Source organism: Orcinus orca, chromosome 14, assembly GCF_937001465.1.
Source record: "Orcinus orca chromosome 14, mOrcOrc1.1, whole genome shotgun sequence".
In the NCBI taxonomy this organism is placed as follows: Eukaryota; Metazoa; Chordata; class Mammalia; order Artiodactyla; family Delphinidae; genus Orcinus; species Orcinus orca.
In genome coordinates this window covers 45,441,618-45,457,962 of record NC_064572.1, presented here as the reverse complement: position 1 = coordinate 45,457,962, position 16,345 = coordinate 45,441,618, and the positions used below count along the sequence as shown (strand labels likewise).

At 54.9% G+C, this 16,345-nt stretch overlaps 2 protein-coding genes across 5 annotated transcripts in view; one reads left to right on the top strand and one right to left on the bottom strand.

The window, feature by feature from the left end:
- RASSF4 (Ras association domain family member 4) overlaps positions 1–16,345 on the top strand; it is a 34,426-nt gene that overhangs the window by 11,832 nt on the left and 6,249 nt on the right. For all 4 annotated transcript variants that reach the window (XM_012538103.3, XM_033412103.2, XM_033412105.2 and 1 more), the window contains exons 4-6: positions 11,126–11,256; positions 12,653–12,744; positions 13,439–13,596. In XM_012538103.3, the coding sequence (XP_012393557.1) occupies positions 11,126–11,256; positions 12,653–12,744; positions 13,439–13,596 (381 nt within the window). The remainder of the gene's footprint in view (positions 1–11,125; positions 11,257–12,652; positions 12,745–13,438; positions 13,597–16,345) is intronic.
- On the bottom strand, positions 5,911–10,510 carry DEPP1 (DEPP autophagy regulator 1). The gene is made up of 2 exons (XM_049697412.1): positions 7,165–10,510; positions 5,911–6,594 (listed from the first exon to the last, which is right to left on the bottom strand). The coding sequence occupies exon 2, from the start codon at positions 6,565–6,567 to the stop codon at positions 5,941–5,943; it is 627 nt and encodes a 208-aa protein (XP_049553369.1). The 5' UTR covers positions 6,568–6,594; positions 7,165–10,510; the 3' UTR covers positions 5,911–5,940.

Genomic DNA, 16,345 nt, shown 5'->3' with positions numbered 1-16,345 from the left:
GTAAGGTCACCCATCCCCTGAGTTGGGGACCAGGTTATCTCCTTTGAGATCCCTGCAAGGGGTACTGAGGGTTGGACCATCCCCGTGAGAATGCAGAGCTGATGGAAATCCCCTTGTGGGCCTTCTCCTTCCACCTGGGACTTTTGTCTTCGTGAAGGCCGGGACATTGGAGTCTGAAATCTTTGAGACCACACAGTCCAGTGCTTCCTCTGCTCATCCCAGCATAGATGAGGAACTCAGCACAAGGCCCTGGCTTGCCCAAGTTCACGGGGCAATGCAGGAGTGAAAGCAGCCTCTCTGTGCTTGTCAACCAACAGGAAAGCCTTGCGATAGAGGAGAGCTCCCCAGAAGATGCTTACAGGGCCAGGAAGGTCCGCACTTGAGAGGCAGGGTGGGCGCGGGGAGTGGAGGACACTGGAGAGCACGGGTCAGGTCAAACCCAGGGCAGCTGTGCAGGGATGTGGGCTTGGTACACCCAGACCCTTCCTGATTTTTCAAAGGAAGCTAGGTATCTGGAATTTCATGTGGAATTCCCAAACCTCGAAGCACTGTGTGGCCGAAACAAAACAAGCCAAATACAAGCACGTGGGCACGAGCTGGACTCCAGGGAGTGGCCAGCAGGGCCCAGGCTCGGGGAGCTGCTCACCGGGCAGATCAGGTGAAGGCCTGGTCTTGCCACCCACCATCTAGAACTTCCAGATCTTTCACATGGGAGCCCTGGTCGGGATACTGGGGCATTTGAAAAGCCAAAATGGGGTGTCTTTTCGTGATCGTGATTAGGCTTTATTTTGGGAGGTTTCCACGGTTGAGATCGGGTTGACTCTTGGAATTTTCTCTAGCCCATCAGTGTCTGGCAAGGGCCAGTGGCCTCTGAGTTCCCCTTCTGTTGTTGAACATGGGAACGGACAGTTCAAGCCCCAGCAACCCACAGAGACTTCATGCAGGCGGAAGCCACTCTGCTCACTAATCTCGCTTCCATTAGTTCTTCAAACAACCACACATCCCCTTCTGTAATTACTAGAACAGAGGGTGAGCCCCGAGGTGCAGGCAGCTCTGGGCAGCAGGGGGATCGCCAGTCAGTGTCAGGGAGGTGACCTCCATCAGCCAGACCAGGCCAGTGTCACACAGTTCAGGAGCCTGGACGGGAGGGAGGCTGCTAGCTCCCGGCTCAGGCAGTGCTAGGCTGCCTGTGACAACCTGGAATGACACAGACCTCACACTCTGCCTCCCCTTGACCCACCCACCCTGTGTGGGGCCTTGGGACCAGCCCTGACAACTTGTTCCCCACCCCTCAGAATTTCTGCATGCTTCTGTGTTCGCACTCCTCTGCAGAGCAGCCTCTGACGCCTGTCTCAGCAGCCCGCCCTGGCCCAGCTCCTTACTGCTGCCCGCAGGGCTCTGAACCTAGCATCCTGCTATCTCTGCTTTCGCCGTCTCTTTTCTTACTTGAGTGATAAGCCCCTAGACCTGGGCCAAGCGCCCTACTAGTCCTGCATCCCCTCCGCTAGGCATGGGGCGGTACCTGTGCATAGGTATTAGATAACTAACCAGCAGATGCAGGCCTGGAGCAAGTTGGGATGAGTCCTGAGCCCCAGCGTGCTGGGCAGTTTTGATCTGTGCTGCTAAGTGAGGAGTTGGGCCCACTTCAGTTCTTGTGCTGAAGGCATGGGGTGCGGTCTTCTGACTGGACCCTGTTCGTCAGCTCTGGGCCATCCAGGGATTGCTCTAAGATCATGATGGTTCTCAACATGTGGTCCCCACACCAGCAGCTTCCGCATCACCGGGGAACTTGTTAGAACTGCAAATTCTTATCACCCTCCTTCCCGCAGGCCTGCTGAATCAGAAACTCTTCACCCTCCCAGCTGTGTTTTGACAAGTCCTCCAGGGGATTCTGATGAAGGCCAAGTCTGAGAACAGCCAGTCTAAGAGCTTGATCTTGGCACTTGGGATTCCCCAAAACAATCCCCTCTGTTGGAACAGCTGAGTGGGGAGAGGGACAGGGAAGCCCCAGACCTGTTTGTGTGATGGGACAGTCCACATGCAGGAGTATAGGACCCTGCAGTGGGGAAGAGGCGCTCCTGCTGGCCCCAAAGGCAGGAACTTAACATCCCACAGGCAGGGATTTTCATATACCTAATCCTAAAGAAGGTGTGAGGGTCTGACCTGATCTCACTGGATCCGGAAAGTACTTTGCAGGAACCTTCTGCAGCTTTAACAGCCAAGGTGTGCCTGCCTGAGGGAGTGTGTGTCTTTGGGAGGTGACCGCCACCATAGAGACAGGCTACCGGCTTGGGAGTCGGGAGTTCTAATGCTGAAATGCGTGACTGGGTCCTGGGGCACGACACCTCTGGGTGACTCACCCACCACCCAGCGTCCGGGGCTCTGCAGTTCCTCAGGTTGCTGACCTGGGACCTTCTGGGCCTCAGAGACTCATAGTTCCTAGAACTTGCTGCCGGGCCACCCGAGACTGGGCTCTCCCGGCACTGCAGACGCTGAGGGCAGGGCAGACAAGAGGAGCTTTGCCTCTGTTGTATTTATTGTAGTACAAGGGCATTGTGAGGGAGGAGTGACCATTTTCCAAACAAAGAAACTGAGACTCTTAGAGTCTCTGGCCCAAGATGACCCTGAAGGAAGTCAGAGGCTCTGGCGTGGCTCCAAGGCCTGAGCAGAGACGTGTATAATACAGCGATGCCATCGCCAGCATTAAGCTCTGGAGGTCTGTGGAGGTCTTGACTGAGTAGGACTCACCAGGACTCAGGGACTCGGAAAGCGGTTTGTCACCCCTGCCCCCCAAGCTCGATCCCCAAGCTAAGCGTGGGGAGCTCAGCCTCGGGTATGCCCTCCCAGCGCCGCAAGGGGCTCTGCAAGAGACCCTCCCACCCAACTTGTTGTCTCTGAGCCTGCCCCGGAGCACCCTCAGCCTGGCTGCTACAGTTTGGGGCACTTTCTTGTCCACTGTCTCATCTGGGGCCCACAGAACTCAGAGAGATGAAATGTGTCACTGGCAGGGGCCACACCCTGGGGCAGGCATTTCCCTGTGAACTTTCCCCCAGCTTCTACAGAACTAGGAACAAAGGATTCCCGCTCAGGAGGCCGGAGCAGTAGCTTCCTTCATTGTAAACCTTGCCTTTGGGATCATTTTGCTTGTTTTACAATGAAAAGTGTGATCAACTGGGAGCAATTGTGCCTTTTGAAGAGAGCAAAGCATTTTAACCAGGCTGGTTGGTGCCTCTACAGAATAATGGACCACCCCGGAAATGCCAGTGGGCAAAAATATCACTGCTGACTGTGTGAGCTGGAGGCAGTAGGGCCCTGGTGTCCTGGTGTGTGGTGTGTGGCCGCTGCCAAAGCCAGCCTCCCACCCCGCCCCGCGCTCAGCTCTGAGTAGGCTCAGAGCTCCCCCTGGTGGCGTGAGCGCACACTACACCCAGTGTAGGACCTCAGCCCCTGGCCCCCTGCACAAGTGCAAGAAAGGGAAGGACCTTCCCTCCGCCAGGGGTCCCCTTTCCTCTTATAATGATCCCTCTTCTTCTAAGGCCTGAAGGCAGGAATGACAGGGTTGGCAGGAATGACGGGGTTGACAGACCACCGGTTCCTGGTGAGTGCTAGGCCCGTGGATGTATTCCCTGGGGGTTCCTGAGTGCTTTCCAGTCTGTCTCTCCAGGTGGGAGGGGCATTTGTGTCCCTTCCCTGTCTCAGTGGTGGGTGGGAGGAGAATGAGACTGCTCCATAGGGCCCCACCACGAGGACTTTCTGTTCGGCTGTTCTGTCCTCAGGAGCTTGGGACACTGCCAGAAGCCCCTTCCCCCAGCCCTTTATTCATCTTTTTTTTTTTTTTTTTTTTTTTTTTTTGGCACCTTCTGAAGGTGCCGTTAGCTTCTTTTACAACGGGGGTATTAGCAGAGGAGCCCAGAGCCCAGGAATCTCCTTGGCCCTATCTGATCTCCCCAAATGCAGCAGTGTGATTTCTGAGCTTGGGGGGATTAGCCAGCGTCATCCTAGTTTCACATCGCTTTGCTATGAGGCTGGCGCAGTAAGCCTGACCCGTCCAGTCATCAGCCAGGCACCCGCTCAGCAGGTCAGCCCTCCTCACCACCTCCTTAGGACGTTCTGGCCAAAGCCTGCCCCACACATATTTGCTGGAGAAAGTCAGGGACCCAGAGGTTTGAGTCAACCAGAGACACAGCGGTTGTGACAGTTGGAAAATTTGTATACAGTGCTTATAACTCCATCTCCAAGTTCATTTGTACCGTTTCCCCAACCACTGTAGGGTATGAAGGACAGGCGTTGCTGTCCCCATTTTACAGATCAGGAAACTAAGTAAACTACTTGTCTGAAACTTTTTCTTTTAAATTCACGGTTTACATTTTGCCTCCCCACAAAACACATAAAAGAGGTCAGGGCTTCCCTGGTGGCGTAGTGGTTGAGAGTCCACCTGCCGATGCAGGGGACACAGGTTTGTGCCCCAGTCCGGGAAGATCTCACATGCCGCGGAGCGGCTAGGCCCGTGAGCCATGGCCGCTGAGCCTGCGCGTCCGGAGCCTGTGCTCCGCAACAGGAGAGGCCACAGCAGGGAGAGGCCTGCGTACTGCAAAAAAAAAAAAAAAGAGGACAGATAAATATTGTAAATGTCCAAAGCAATTTTTAAAATATTTTAAAGTCAGAAAGAAAGAAAGAAAGGAAAAAGGGGGGAAGGGAGGGATGGAGGGAGGGAGGGAGAGAGAGAAATGGAAGGCAAAGTAGTTTGCTAGTCCACAGGGCAAGGAGGTGGGGGAAGCTGAACCTGGCCATGAGCTTGCCCGTGGCCCCAGCTGCAACCTCCTCCTCTCCTCTGTCCCTCCCACGCTGACCAGGGCAGCCAGCTCTGGCTTGGCCCAAGAGAACAGGGCAATGGGTCTTAAGCCTGTCTCTTTGAGTTCTCTGATGCCTCACCTGTCTCCCTGAGGAAAGCAATCTGCCCCCTCCCCTATCCCTCACCCTCACCTCCTTGCTTGCCAGATGCCCCTGGGAACTGGGATTTGCCAGGATGTAGGGACCCAGGGCTGTGGGGGACCCATGGACATGTGGAGTGAGGCCCTGGCCCCTGAACTTGCCCGAGAGCAGGGCACCTGGACAACATCCTGCACTTTGCCCCACAGATAAGTGGCCCCTGGGTGGAGGCAGGTAAGGGTGGGGACGGGCGGGGACAGGGCCACCTGGTCCAGTTGTTTGGTGCCCTGCAGGCTTAGCTGGTGCAGGTTCTGTCTTGGCCATCAGTGTGGGGAAAACGCTCCCCACGACACAACAGGACCTGTGAGGTGGAGCCACTGAGGTACCCGCGGGTGGCCCAGTGACAAGTACCCCAAAACACAGCAGGTGCATTTGCTGAGACCCCCAGTTTGCTCATGGGCCTCTTGCGGGGAGCAGGGGTGTGGGGAGCCACGGGGCTGACTTGAGGGTGCCCAGGGCCTGGCTCTGAAACCACCAGGGCTGAGGCCTTTGCTTCTCCTCTCCCCCCACCTACTCATTTCCCCACCTGTGAGGCAGCCACGTAAACAACAGGTACTCCATGTGTGGGCTTGTAACATGCGCCCCAGGATGTATGCGCGTTTTAGCCCATTTACTCATCAGCACAACCTAGGAGGCAGGTCCCATTAATTACCCCCATTTTACCTGTGAGAAAACCAAGGAAGAGATGTTAAAATAACTTGCCCGAGGTGATCAGTCAGTTAGGAGCAGTGCAGACGGGATGCGTATCGATTGCCACATCATGCGAGATAGGCTCTTATTTGGAGCAGGGGTCTCACTATGAGTTGCTAAAGCAGGAAGCCTCTCTGCAGAGGCTCTGTTCCCTCCCAGAGACCTGCCAGGGGCGGTGCCCACCTGGGGTGGGGGGAGGGAGAGGATGGAGAGGTGATGCAGACCTGTATGTGATTTGCAGAAGTCTTTATTGAGGAGGGGTCAGAGTTCATGGATCACGGGGAGGTGCAAATAGAGAGTTCTAAGGACGCTGCTGGGACGGGGGCTTGTTGGGGAAACTGCATCCTGGCCAGGTTGCCCAGAAGCCTGGGAGCACTGGTGCCAGTCCCTCTGCAGTCTCAGCAGAGAGTGCCCTGGAGCCCTGACATCACTCAGCCTCCCTCTGGGGGCCCCCCGGGCCTTGCCACTGTCCGTCTGTCTGCATGAAGCCCAGGGGTCAGCAGAGGATCCAGTCCTCCTTGGCATGTCCCTCCCACTTGGCCGATTTTCCTGAGACTCCCCAAAGAGCCAGTCCAGAGGGTCCACAGTGCTGGCCCCGGGCAGTGTGGGCTGCTGGCCACTGAAGCGGGTGGTGATGTCCTGTAGGGACCCAGTGGTGCAGCTCTTCTCACGGGAACGGGCTGGCTGGTGGGGTCTACTGGGTCGGACCCTGGCTGCAGCCTCATCCGGCACTGAGGTGGGCTGCGCCAGCTGACAGATGGACTTCACGTAGTCATCCAGGCTAGGGGAGGCGGGGGGGTCCTCTCCAGGCCCACCGGGCAGCATCTCCTCCAAGGTCTCCCGAATTGTGGGCAGGTGGGCCACGGAAAGCAAAAGCCGGGACCTCATGGCTGCCGGCCACAAGGAAGCAGCAACCTGTTGGTTGACAGAGGACTGGGGTGAGGGACTAGTGTGCCATCCTGACACCCTTCCTGTGTCCCCTCCCCACCTGAGGCTGCCTGGGTGAATCACATGTCTGAGAGCAGTTTAAAGTCTGCAGATCCAAGACCAGGCTCGAACTCCTGGGCTCTTCCTGCTAACGTTACTTAAGATTCTATCATTACTGTTGTTCAGGAACCTGTACAAATCAGAGAACCCAGCCTCACGGACTGGAGTCAGAGGAAACCTGGGTTTAAAACCAAACTTAGCAGTTCCTGACCCGGAGTTCTTTGGCAAAGTCACCTCTCCAAGCTTCCACTTACTCATCCATAAAATGGGGTTAAAAATACACCTCTCAGGGGCGTTGGGAAAAGCTTATGGAATGACACCTCACGGGAAATTCCATTATGAATATAAAGCCCTCTGCAGCTGTTGTTACAGCAGTTAGCTGCATCCTGGTCTCTAACCCGCAGTGAGGCTGTGCGCGTCCCAGGCTGAGAACTGCTTCAAAGATACCCAACGCCTTTTTGTTTTACCTCAAACCAGAGGGCAGTTGCTGTCTCTTACCTGTAGCTGAGGAGGTCTGGGGGTAACAGGGGAGCTGGATGAGCAAGGAAGTCCACAGAAAGCCCCCAGGAAGCTCAGAGCAGAGGGATCGGGGTCCAGTAGTTGGAGCCCTGTGTCCGGCGTCAGATTGCTGGGAGGGGGACGACGAGGAAGATGTGCTACGGCCCCTGTACGATGTGCCACTGTCCAGAGCGGAACCCTCCCTGAGCTGTCTGGCGAACCTCGGGGCCTGGCAGCTGCTTTTATACCTTTCCACCAGCAATCAGTTACCGTCACACGGGCCAAAAATAGCAATTCTCAGGAAGGCTCTCAGAGGAAAACAGCTTGGCGGGCGGGGCCTGGCCCAGCTTGGAGCAAGGCTTTGTGCCTGTGGGACGTTCTGGGAATGTTTACTCTGCAGGGCAGGGGTGGGGTGGCCACTGGGAGAGGCAGAGGGCTCCACTGGGCTCCCACAAGCAACCCTAGGGTCTGCCACCTCCGCCTAGAAGTGTTCCCCACTACACCTTACACTAGTACCCTGCAACCCCAGGACACTTTGGCCCAGTGCTCGCTCTTGCAGAGCTTTGGGCCTGCACCTGTGAGGGACCCTGCCAGACACAGCGATGCAGGGCTTAGCCTGGAGGCGGCTAAGGCCAGGCTCCCTGGGCCTGCTGGGGGTTGGGATGTGCCCACCTTCTTCTGGAACCAGGGGCAGCCTGCAGGGTCCTGGTCTTGCTGCTTCCCAGATGTGGTGCTTTCAAATGATAACTGGTTTGTTTCTTTGTTCCCCAGGTATCTAATTAGTACTCCTGTGCACCAGTGGCTGTTCTAGGTACAGAGGACATAAGCAGTGAACGAATCATTGCGTCCTAGAGCTTAGCTGTTAGGGAGGGAAAGAATTAAGTACTCAGTGGATGGGTGCTGTGATGTTGGGTACTGATTACAGCTGCAAAGAAAAGGCCAGCTGCGCTGTGGTCAAGGGGTTGGGAGGGTCCTCTCTAAGAGGGGACATTGAGCAGAGAGCTGAACAAATGAGGGTCGTGTGTTCCCAGTGGAGGGGCAGCATGTGGAAAGCCACTGTGGCAAGAGTCTGCTGGGCAGGGGACAGCCAGGGGCCCATATGACTGGCCCAGGTGGGGAGAAGTCAGTGGGTTTGGCATGGACACTGGGTTTCCCTCTGAAGGGGATGGACAGACACTGCAGGATTTGAACAAGGATGCAAGAGTCTGGCTTCTGCTTTGAAGGATTGACTTTGCCGCTGTGCGTGGGCTAAAGGGCAGCTAACAGGGAGACCGAGGAACACCTGGCCAGCGTTGGGAGGCCACTGCTGGTGTCCAGGGATGAGTGTGTCAGCACAGGAGGCAGCTGAGGGAGAGGCAGGTGACCCTGGGAAAGCCCTTGTAGAGAGCCAGCACCATGCCCTTCTCAGACAGACCTCACGTCATCCACCTAGCCGTGGGCCCACCTGGAAGGCACCTGTCTTGTTCCCACAGGCAGGGGATGGAAAGCAAGTCACTGAGACAGAAGCTCAGGTCAGAAGTCTGATTGCTGGACAGCCCCTAGGTGCCGAGGCAAGCGGGAGGAGCTGGCAGTCCCAAGTTCATGCATTCTGGCTAGAGTATCTCTCATGGGCCAAGGCATGCGGCCAACCCGTGATCAGGATTTCAGTTAAACATACCAAGTCCCACCTCCATGGCTCTTCCATCTGGACGCTTCTGTAGAGCCTTTGTCTGTTTCTCTGGCTCTCTTTGAATTCATTAGCAATTAGCAAATAAGCCAATAGGCTAAACTGAGGAGAAAAGTGTTGACTGGGGTAGAATTAGGGGGCCCAGGTTGATTTCCCAACTTGTAGAAAGTCCAGGCCCCGGGACCTGTGTTCTCGTCCTGTTACTTCCCCACCTGCGTGGTGAGGGCTGCCCTGGAGGTCCCTCTTCTCTACTTTGGGCTTCTCTGATTTGATCAGAGAACGCTGCAGGCTGACAGGGCCTCCCCTCCATTCTGATGGGGCCAGGCTGGGGGAGCAGTAGAGCAGTGGTAGGGGGCTCAGGTTGGGTGCACCCATGCCGCTTGTGCAGGGACACCAGGCCAGCTGGTCCCCAGCATAGCTTAACCCTGACCTCAGAGGCAGCAGCTCTGCCTCAGCCCTTCGCTTCCCCAGAGCAAGTCCCCCTGCCTCTTTCTTCATGGCAAGGTCCCCAGAGCCTTCATACAGCAACTTTGGAGGTCTGGCCTCAGTATGTCCAGCCTTGCTGCCCCTGCCCCAGCGGTGCCCCCAGAGCATCAAAGGGTCTGGGGCTGTGTCTGCTTCATCTCCTCCACCCAGAGTCCATCATGGGGCTGGTGTCCATGAATAAACATGTCCATGAATGAACACACCGAGATGTGTTCCTGGTGGGGCAGAGGCTCTCTCCAGCGACCTGTCAACATCTGATGGAGGCGTGTGAAGCTAAGTCTGAAAACAAAGCCCTGAACCCCACTTTGGGTTTTCTTACTATCCCCACGGGACCTTTAACTGCAGTGGATAAATCTAGTCTTTCCTTTACAGTTACATATCTGTTACATATTACATACATACAGTTCCATATCTTTACTTACATATCTGTGCCTGTGTAGCATCAGTGGTTATCAAAAATAGCTCTGGTTTTTTTGTTGTTGTTGTTTGTTTTCTTTTTTAGCAAACAGTGCAAGGCCATTTCAGAAAGCTATGTGTATTTTTGATAAACTTGAACAGAGGAGAAATATTTTCTCCGTGTACGGCAGGGTGTTTTAAACTATTACTAACTAACCATGAAATCGACACTGCAGGACACCTCTGTAAGCACTGCCAGGGATATGACATTTTCCACAAGGTCCCTCTTCTCACAGGGCTTTTGATGTCAGCAAGGAGAAAGAAATGGCATTTGTGAATCTAAAATGGTGCTTGAGATGGCTTTGGGAGAATGACGATTTAAGTTCATTGCCAAAAGACCAGTATCAAAGCAGATTAGGAGCACATAGCTGGGAAGACCTAGACTCTGTGGAAGCGTGAAGCTGAGAAGGTTTCTGGCAGGTGCTCTGAGGGTGCAGACAAAGCAGCCTGGCCAGGCACACATGTGGGAGTGATGAGGCTGGACACAGGGAGCCTGGAGGTGGTAGCGCTCATACAGGAGCCAGAAATAGGTCAGAGGAACAGAATCAAGGACCTGAGGGGAGCAAGTGGGAGCTGGCTGAGGGTGCCTCCGGAGGACTCTGTCGATTAGGACCTCAGGGTTGGTGGCAGGGGAGTGGCCATGCCATCTGCAGACCTTGGGAAATGGAGGCTGGTCGGGGACGCGGGCTGGGAGCTGTTGTAGATATTCCGAGTGTGTGTGCCAGTGGTGGGACGCGGGACTGTCCATATCCCAGGTGGTGAGGAAAGCAAGACTGGCCCTCAGGAAAGAAGGCAGCTCGGTAATCTGGGGGTGGGTTCAGGCCACTATGGGAACAGTGTGGGGACTGTCCTAGTCCACCTCTGCTCTCGTGGGCATGGGATCCAGTGCCCTCGGCACATGCCCAGTAGGGCCAGCTGACCGTGGGTCCCCTGCCCAGGTGCAGCAGTGGGTGGAGAGATGCCCTGTGTTGCACTGGTGTCTGCACAGCCGTGCTTCCCTGGAACGTGTTTCCTTGCCGCTCTGTGGACATGCCTGCCAGACAGCGGCCGCGTTCCTGTGGGACACCTGACTCAGCCGCCCTGTCCCAGACCCTGCGCCTGGGCGGTGGAAGGGCACGCCTCAGGCTTCCTCTCGGCCCCGGGCCGCGTGCCTTGGAGCACATAGAAGTTCGTGGGCCTTCCCCCAAAGGAGGACAGGACACCAGGGAGGAGAGGGCGTGTCTGGGGAGGCCTGAGTGCACGGTGAGTCCCGTGGGCAAGGGCTGAGTCCTGAGGGCGGGTGGGGAGGGTGGGCAGTGACCCCTGAGCGCGGCTGCTCTGGGGGAAGAGGCTGACCCGTGTGGATCCCCACAGGAAGAAGGGGCTCTGATCATCGAGGGGCTCCTCAACATCTCCTGGGGACTGAGGCGGCCCATCCGGCTCCAGATACAGGATGACAGAGAGCGCGTGCACCTCTCCCCCGCCTCCTGGGCACCAGGACACCCGTGAGTGCCAGGCTGGGTGGGGCGGGCCAGGTGGTCTCCGTGACACCCGTTCAACCCGAAAGTATCGTTTGGGGTGTCGGGGGCGGGGGAAGTTGCTCTCAGCCTAGCCCCATTCCCATTTGGGGCAGGAGCATGGCAGGATAGCCCAACCTCATCCCTGTCACCCCGTGACGTCCTCAGCCCATGACCTCACCTGCCAACCTGCAGCCTCACCCCCAGGGGGTCCTTCTTCATGACAACCAAATCACCTCCCTCTTGGAGAACATTCCAGGCTCCCCTCACCTCTGGCTGTGCTTCTCAAACTTTCCTTGTCCGTAAGAGAGAGAGGGCTCTAGGTGGGGGGCTTCCAACACCCTCTGCAAGTTAAGCATCTCAGCATCTCCTGTTCTATGTTAAAAACGCACACAATTTTAGCCTCCTCCTGCTCTGCTTTTATTCCAATATCAGAATTTATTTTTATAAATTTATCAGAATTTAATATCAGATTTATTTACCTATCAGAAGAATGTTTCGATCAGGATGAAATGGCTTTCTACCTGCCTTATCGTTTTAGTGGACGTTTGCCTCTTCCCAACCCACCCCATAGACGGGCAGTTTGCTGCTGCGTTTTGCTTGCTTCTGCATGTAATAAATCCTTCTAAGAGTCAGAAATTCAAAACATTTTCCCCTTCAGAAACTGAAGTAAAGTTGCTTCTCTGAGAGCCCTTCACACATTGACACCCCTGGGGCGTCCCCAGGTATCCCTGGTCACTCATAGCAAATTTTGAGCCGCACAGACTTAGAGCTTAGAGTTTGGATGAGCTCCTTAGAAAGGAGGGTAAAAGTGGTCACACGAGCAGTCTCAGACAAGGGCCTGCAGAGGCCTCTCAGCACTGGGTTGGATGCTCTGTCTGCTCCTTGCAGGTTCCTCCTCACCGTGTGGCTACTTCCCATCACGCCCATTCCTTCCCCAGCCCACCAGCAGCTACCCTGGCTTGGAGACCACCCTGCTCAGAGGCCTGGAGGTTGGCCCCCTCGAGGTTGCTGCTGCCCGGCCCCCGCAGGCCTGAGGGCAGCCCAGAGAGCCCCCTCGGCATGTGGCCGCAGATGCCAGCTGCCTGAGCCCAGCACCCAGCAGCACCCGGGCACTGTGTGTGTCCCTGTGTCCATGCAACGGCGCCCAGCACAGTACACCGGGTCTTCAGGACAGATTCCCTCTCCTTCCAGCAGACACTGGGGCGATCCTTTGCCTTTCTTTTAATCTTTTACGTTGACTTAATATGAAATCCTGGCCTCAGCTCTGCCTGCCCTGATTCTTGCCTGTGTCCTGTCCACAAAGGCAGCCAGCCTCTTCTCTTTGACCTGAGCTACTTTTCTCTGCCTGCAGCCCTCTGAGCCCACGATTGTCTCTTTTCAGAAAGGAGCCACCTCTTCAGGATGGCAGAGTCACTGCCCAAGAACCAGGCGCTCAGGCCGGACCCAGGGAGGAGAGTTCCAGAGACAGCTCAGGTCAGGGGGACCCTGTCCTGCTCATCTGGGGTGGGAAGGAAGGGAGGGGTTGGCTCATGACCACCATCTCTGAATATCAGCTTTGTGGAGTAGCAAAGAATGGCCTGTTTCCCTTCAGCTGCAGCCCCTGCTAAATCCCTCCTTAACCCGGAAGAGGCTTTCTCATCGACTCCTCACCGAGGGAAAAGGAATCAGAGGCTTGCAGAGGTGATGTCGTTTGCCTGAGTCCCTGCAACGTGCACCCTTATAGGAAGGAGAGAACATCAGCAGAGGGTGCGGCTGCCTCCTGGCCTTGCAGGCATCTGGGACCTCTTCCCCACACGCGGGGATCCATCCCTGTGGGTCTGTCCTCTCTGTGCTCTCCCCTTGCACTCAGTGAAGAGCTTGTCCCGGAGGACAGGGCTGGGGCTGTCAAAGTCCTGCTCTGGATCCCTGGAGACGGAGGCCCAGAGGCTTATGGCCATGTGGCATGGTGACACAGGTTATCCTGTCTGGGGGTCACCTTTCCCATCTGCAAAGTGGGCATCACGCAGGCTGGACCCCAGCCTCCGACACAGGGACAGTGGTCACATCGCCGTCTGCTGCAGCCCAGTGCTACAGGGAGCCACGCTCCACACTCGGGACCACCACGGGAGCAGTTCTGTCACCACCGCCCTCACCCCAGCCTGACCCCCTCATCCACTTCTCACCACAGAGCCCGTGGAGGAGGACGAGGAGACCCCACAGCTTATGCGGACCAAGAGCGATGCAGCCTGTGTGATCCAGAGGCGGCCCAGGTGCCGCGCCCCCGGTGAGGCCCAGAGGATCCGGCGACATCGGTTCTCTATCAACGGGCACTTTTACAACCACAAGGTGATGTCCCAGCCTGGCCTCTCCCCTGGGCCCTGAAGCTGAGGCCACAGGGAACAGCCCCAAGCACGGGTGTAACCACTGGGCCTTCTGTAGGCCGGGCTCCGTGGCGGTCATGCCAGAATTCACCTTCACCATGGCCCTGTGTGCAGATGTGCTCATGCCCCTGTCCCAGTGGAGAAACGGGCTCAGGAGGAGAACTGTCTCACCCAAAGTCACATCAAAATATCATTCCGCTTTATGGCCCCAAAGCCTGTATATTTTCCATCACACACTCACTGTCAATTCATTCTCAAAAGTTGCATGGAGGTCTTCCCTGGTGGCGCAGTGGTTGAGAGTCCGCCTGCCGATGCAGGGGACACGGGTTCATGCCCCGGTCTGGGAAGATCCCACATGCTACAGAGCGGCTGGGCCCGTGAGCCATAGCCACTGAGCCTGCGCGTCCGGAGCCTGTGCTCCGCAACGGGAGAGGCCACAACAGTGAGAGGCCCACATACCGCAAAAAAAAAAAAAAAGTTGCACGGATATTTGGAAAGTGATACCAAATTCACTTTTAATCAGGCGATTTTCTATGAGGTTTCCACCCAAGCTCAGTTGATATGGGAACGTCCTGTCCCCTACTGTCATTTCCACTTGGTAGATGAAGGCAACTAGGTTGAGGTGTGCCCAGGAGCACGTGTGTCTGTGTCCCAGAGAACCCACACTTCTCCTTATTCCCAGCAATTAGCCTTTTGTCCAAGTATTGTACTGACCTCAGGAAAAAGAGCTCCTTCCCCAGATGACATCATTCCGTAAACAAACCAAACTGTAAAAGGAGAAGTTGATTACTATACTATAAATGGCACGAGTGGCCGTGTGGGTGAGGCCCTAGATGGGGCGTGTCCTGGTAACAGAGCCACATCCTGCAGCACTGGGAAACTGGAAGCCAAGGTTTTTAGGTTAAGCAGCTGCCTTCTTGATAGGTGATGACTCGTGGGAGGGGAAGGGGAGCCTGGGCAAAGGGAGGTCTCAGGGTCAGTTCTGAAGGACAGTTCCCCAGGTGAGGTCTACTGGGAGCCATTCAAGCCACTCTTGGGGCGCCCTGCACTTCGGGATGAAGAATTCAGCAAGGCAGCTGAAAGGACCCTGCTTCACCATCAGGACCTCCCTCCACTCCCTGCTAGGTTTGCAGTGAGTGTTCATGAGGGACAATAGGTTATCTTTACTAAATCCAGGAAAACCCAGGACTATTTGAGAGTAGTTTCCTGAGAGAGGGAGGGGGAGGCAGGGCTGAAGTTAAACAGAGATTAAGAATGTCTAGATTAGCCAAAGAACCCACCATCTGACTTGGGTATTCTTTAAATCTTGCTCCAAAGGGGTTTTGTCCTTAAAGTGTTAAGTACCATGTGCTAGTATTTGAATATATATTGATATGCTATTTTAAGGGATTACTCAAAAATTTAGAAAGACTATTTGCACGGGTTTAGGCTCTTTCTAGTTCTACATTCCTAAAAAGGAGCTTTTTGCTCCATGACTCAAGGTACCAAATAGCGGGGTTTATCTTCAGTACATTCACCTCTACTCTAAAGGAGTCATCTCTAAGAGGGGTGTTAGGCACATTAAATCTTACGTTAGTCATTGCAAATGTCACAGGAACATGGATATGTCTGAGCACTCTGTAGCCTTTGAAATGAACAGTGAGGGCTTTCATCACAGCCTTTCATGTCCATTGGAGCCATCCTGCCAAGAAGGGCTTCTTAGCCAGCCAGCCCAACACTCGATACACTACCCATTCAGGCCCCAGTAAGGGCAGATTTTCCCCCAGTCACAGATTTACCTGCGCCGAAATGTAGACCCATTCCTCCAGGCAAATTGAGTACCTGCCAGGACAGGAACTAGTGTCTTAGGCATGTTGGACAGTTGATTCACATCTCCTGGATGAGTAAGGGGCTCCCTCTTTTTCTCCCTGCGCTACATGCATTCAGAATCAGTGTCCCTAGAAATCAGGCAACAAAGTACTTGAGCCACAGGCAACAATTAAAAAAAAAAAAAATTCCTAGAATTAACTTCCTGGGGTTATTCCAGGTTTTATTTCTTAGAACTGTACCCTATTGCTTCACTCAATTATTTTCCAAAAGTGTTCTTATTCACAGCAATGTTGGCTTGATTTCCAGACTGGGTCACACTTAGTACTTGTTTTCACTGCTTTGCCCTGGCCTGTTAGATTCAAATGTGTTCTGTGAGGGGAAAACCATTGTGGTTAGAGATGGGAAAACAGCCACGGTACCCTTGTTCCTACGTGGAGTTGGTTGGTATCTTCTTGAGAAAAAACTTCAGGCAGAAGAAACACTAACAATGTCTTATTGACATGACCTTTCTTCTCCTAGAAATAGCCTGACTACTGTATTCCATATTTCTTAGAAACTGAAAACCTAGGCTGGCTTTCTGTATCACCCAGAGGCATTCTACATTTCACTGTGCAGAAGGCAGGTCCAAGTTGGAGTCTGGCTCTGGTACTCGGGGACCAGCTGCGGACCTGAACAAGTCCCTCGCGCAACCCGAGCCCCTACTGGGAAAAGCAGAGCTAGGGCCATACGGGAGGAATGTGTGAATTGAAATTTGGAAAGCGAGGAGGAGCTTACCCACACGGAAGTCAGACGCGCAGGGAGGCCCCTGTGCCACAGTGGTGAAGCATGGGGTTTGGGGCAGCTCTGCCCTTTCTAGATGGGTGATGCTGACAAGCCCCTTAACCTGTCCAAGCTTCCATGTCTTT

Bases quoted from the DNA above. Each gene is read 5' to 3' on its own strand.
- DEPP1 (XM_049697412.1), bottom strand. From the start codon at position 6,567: ATGAGGTCCCGGCTTTTGCTTTCCGTGGCCCACCTGCCCACAATTCGG.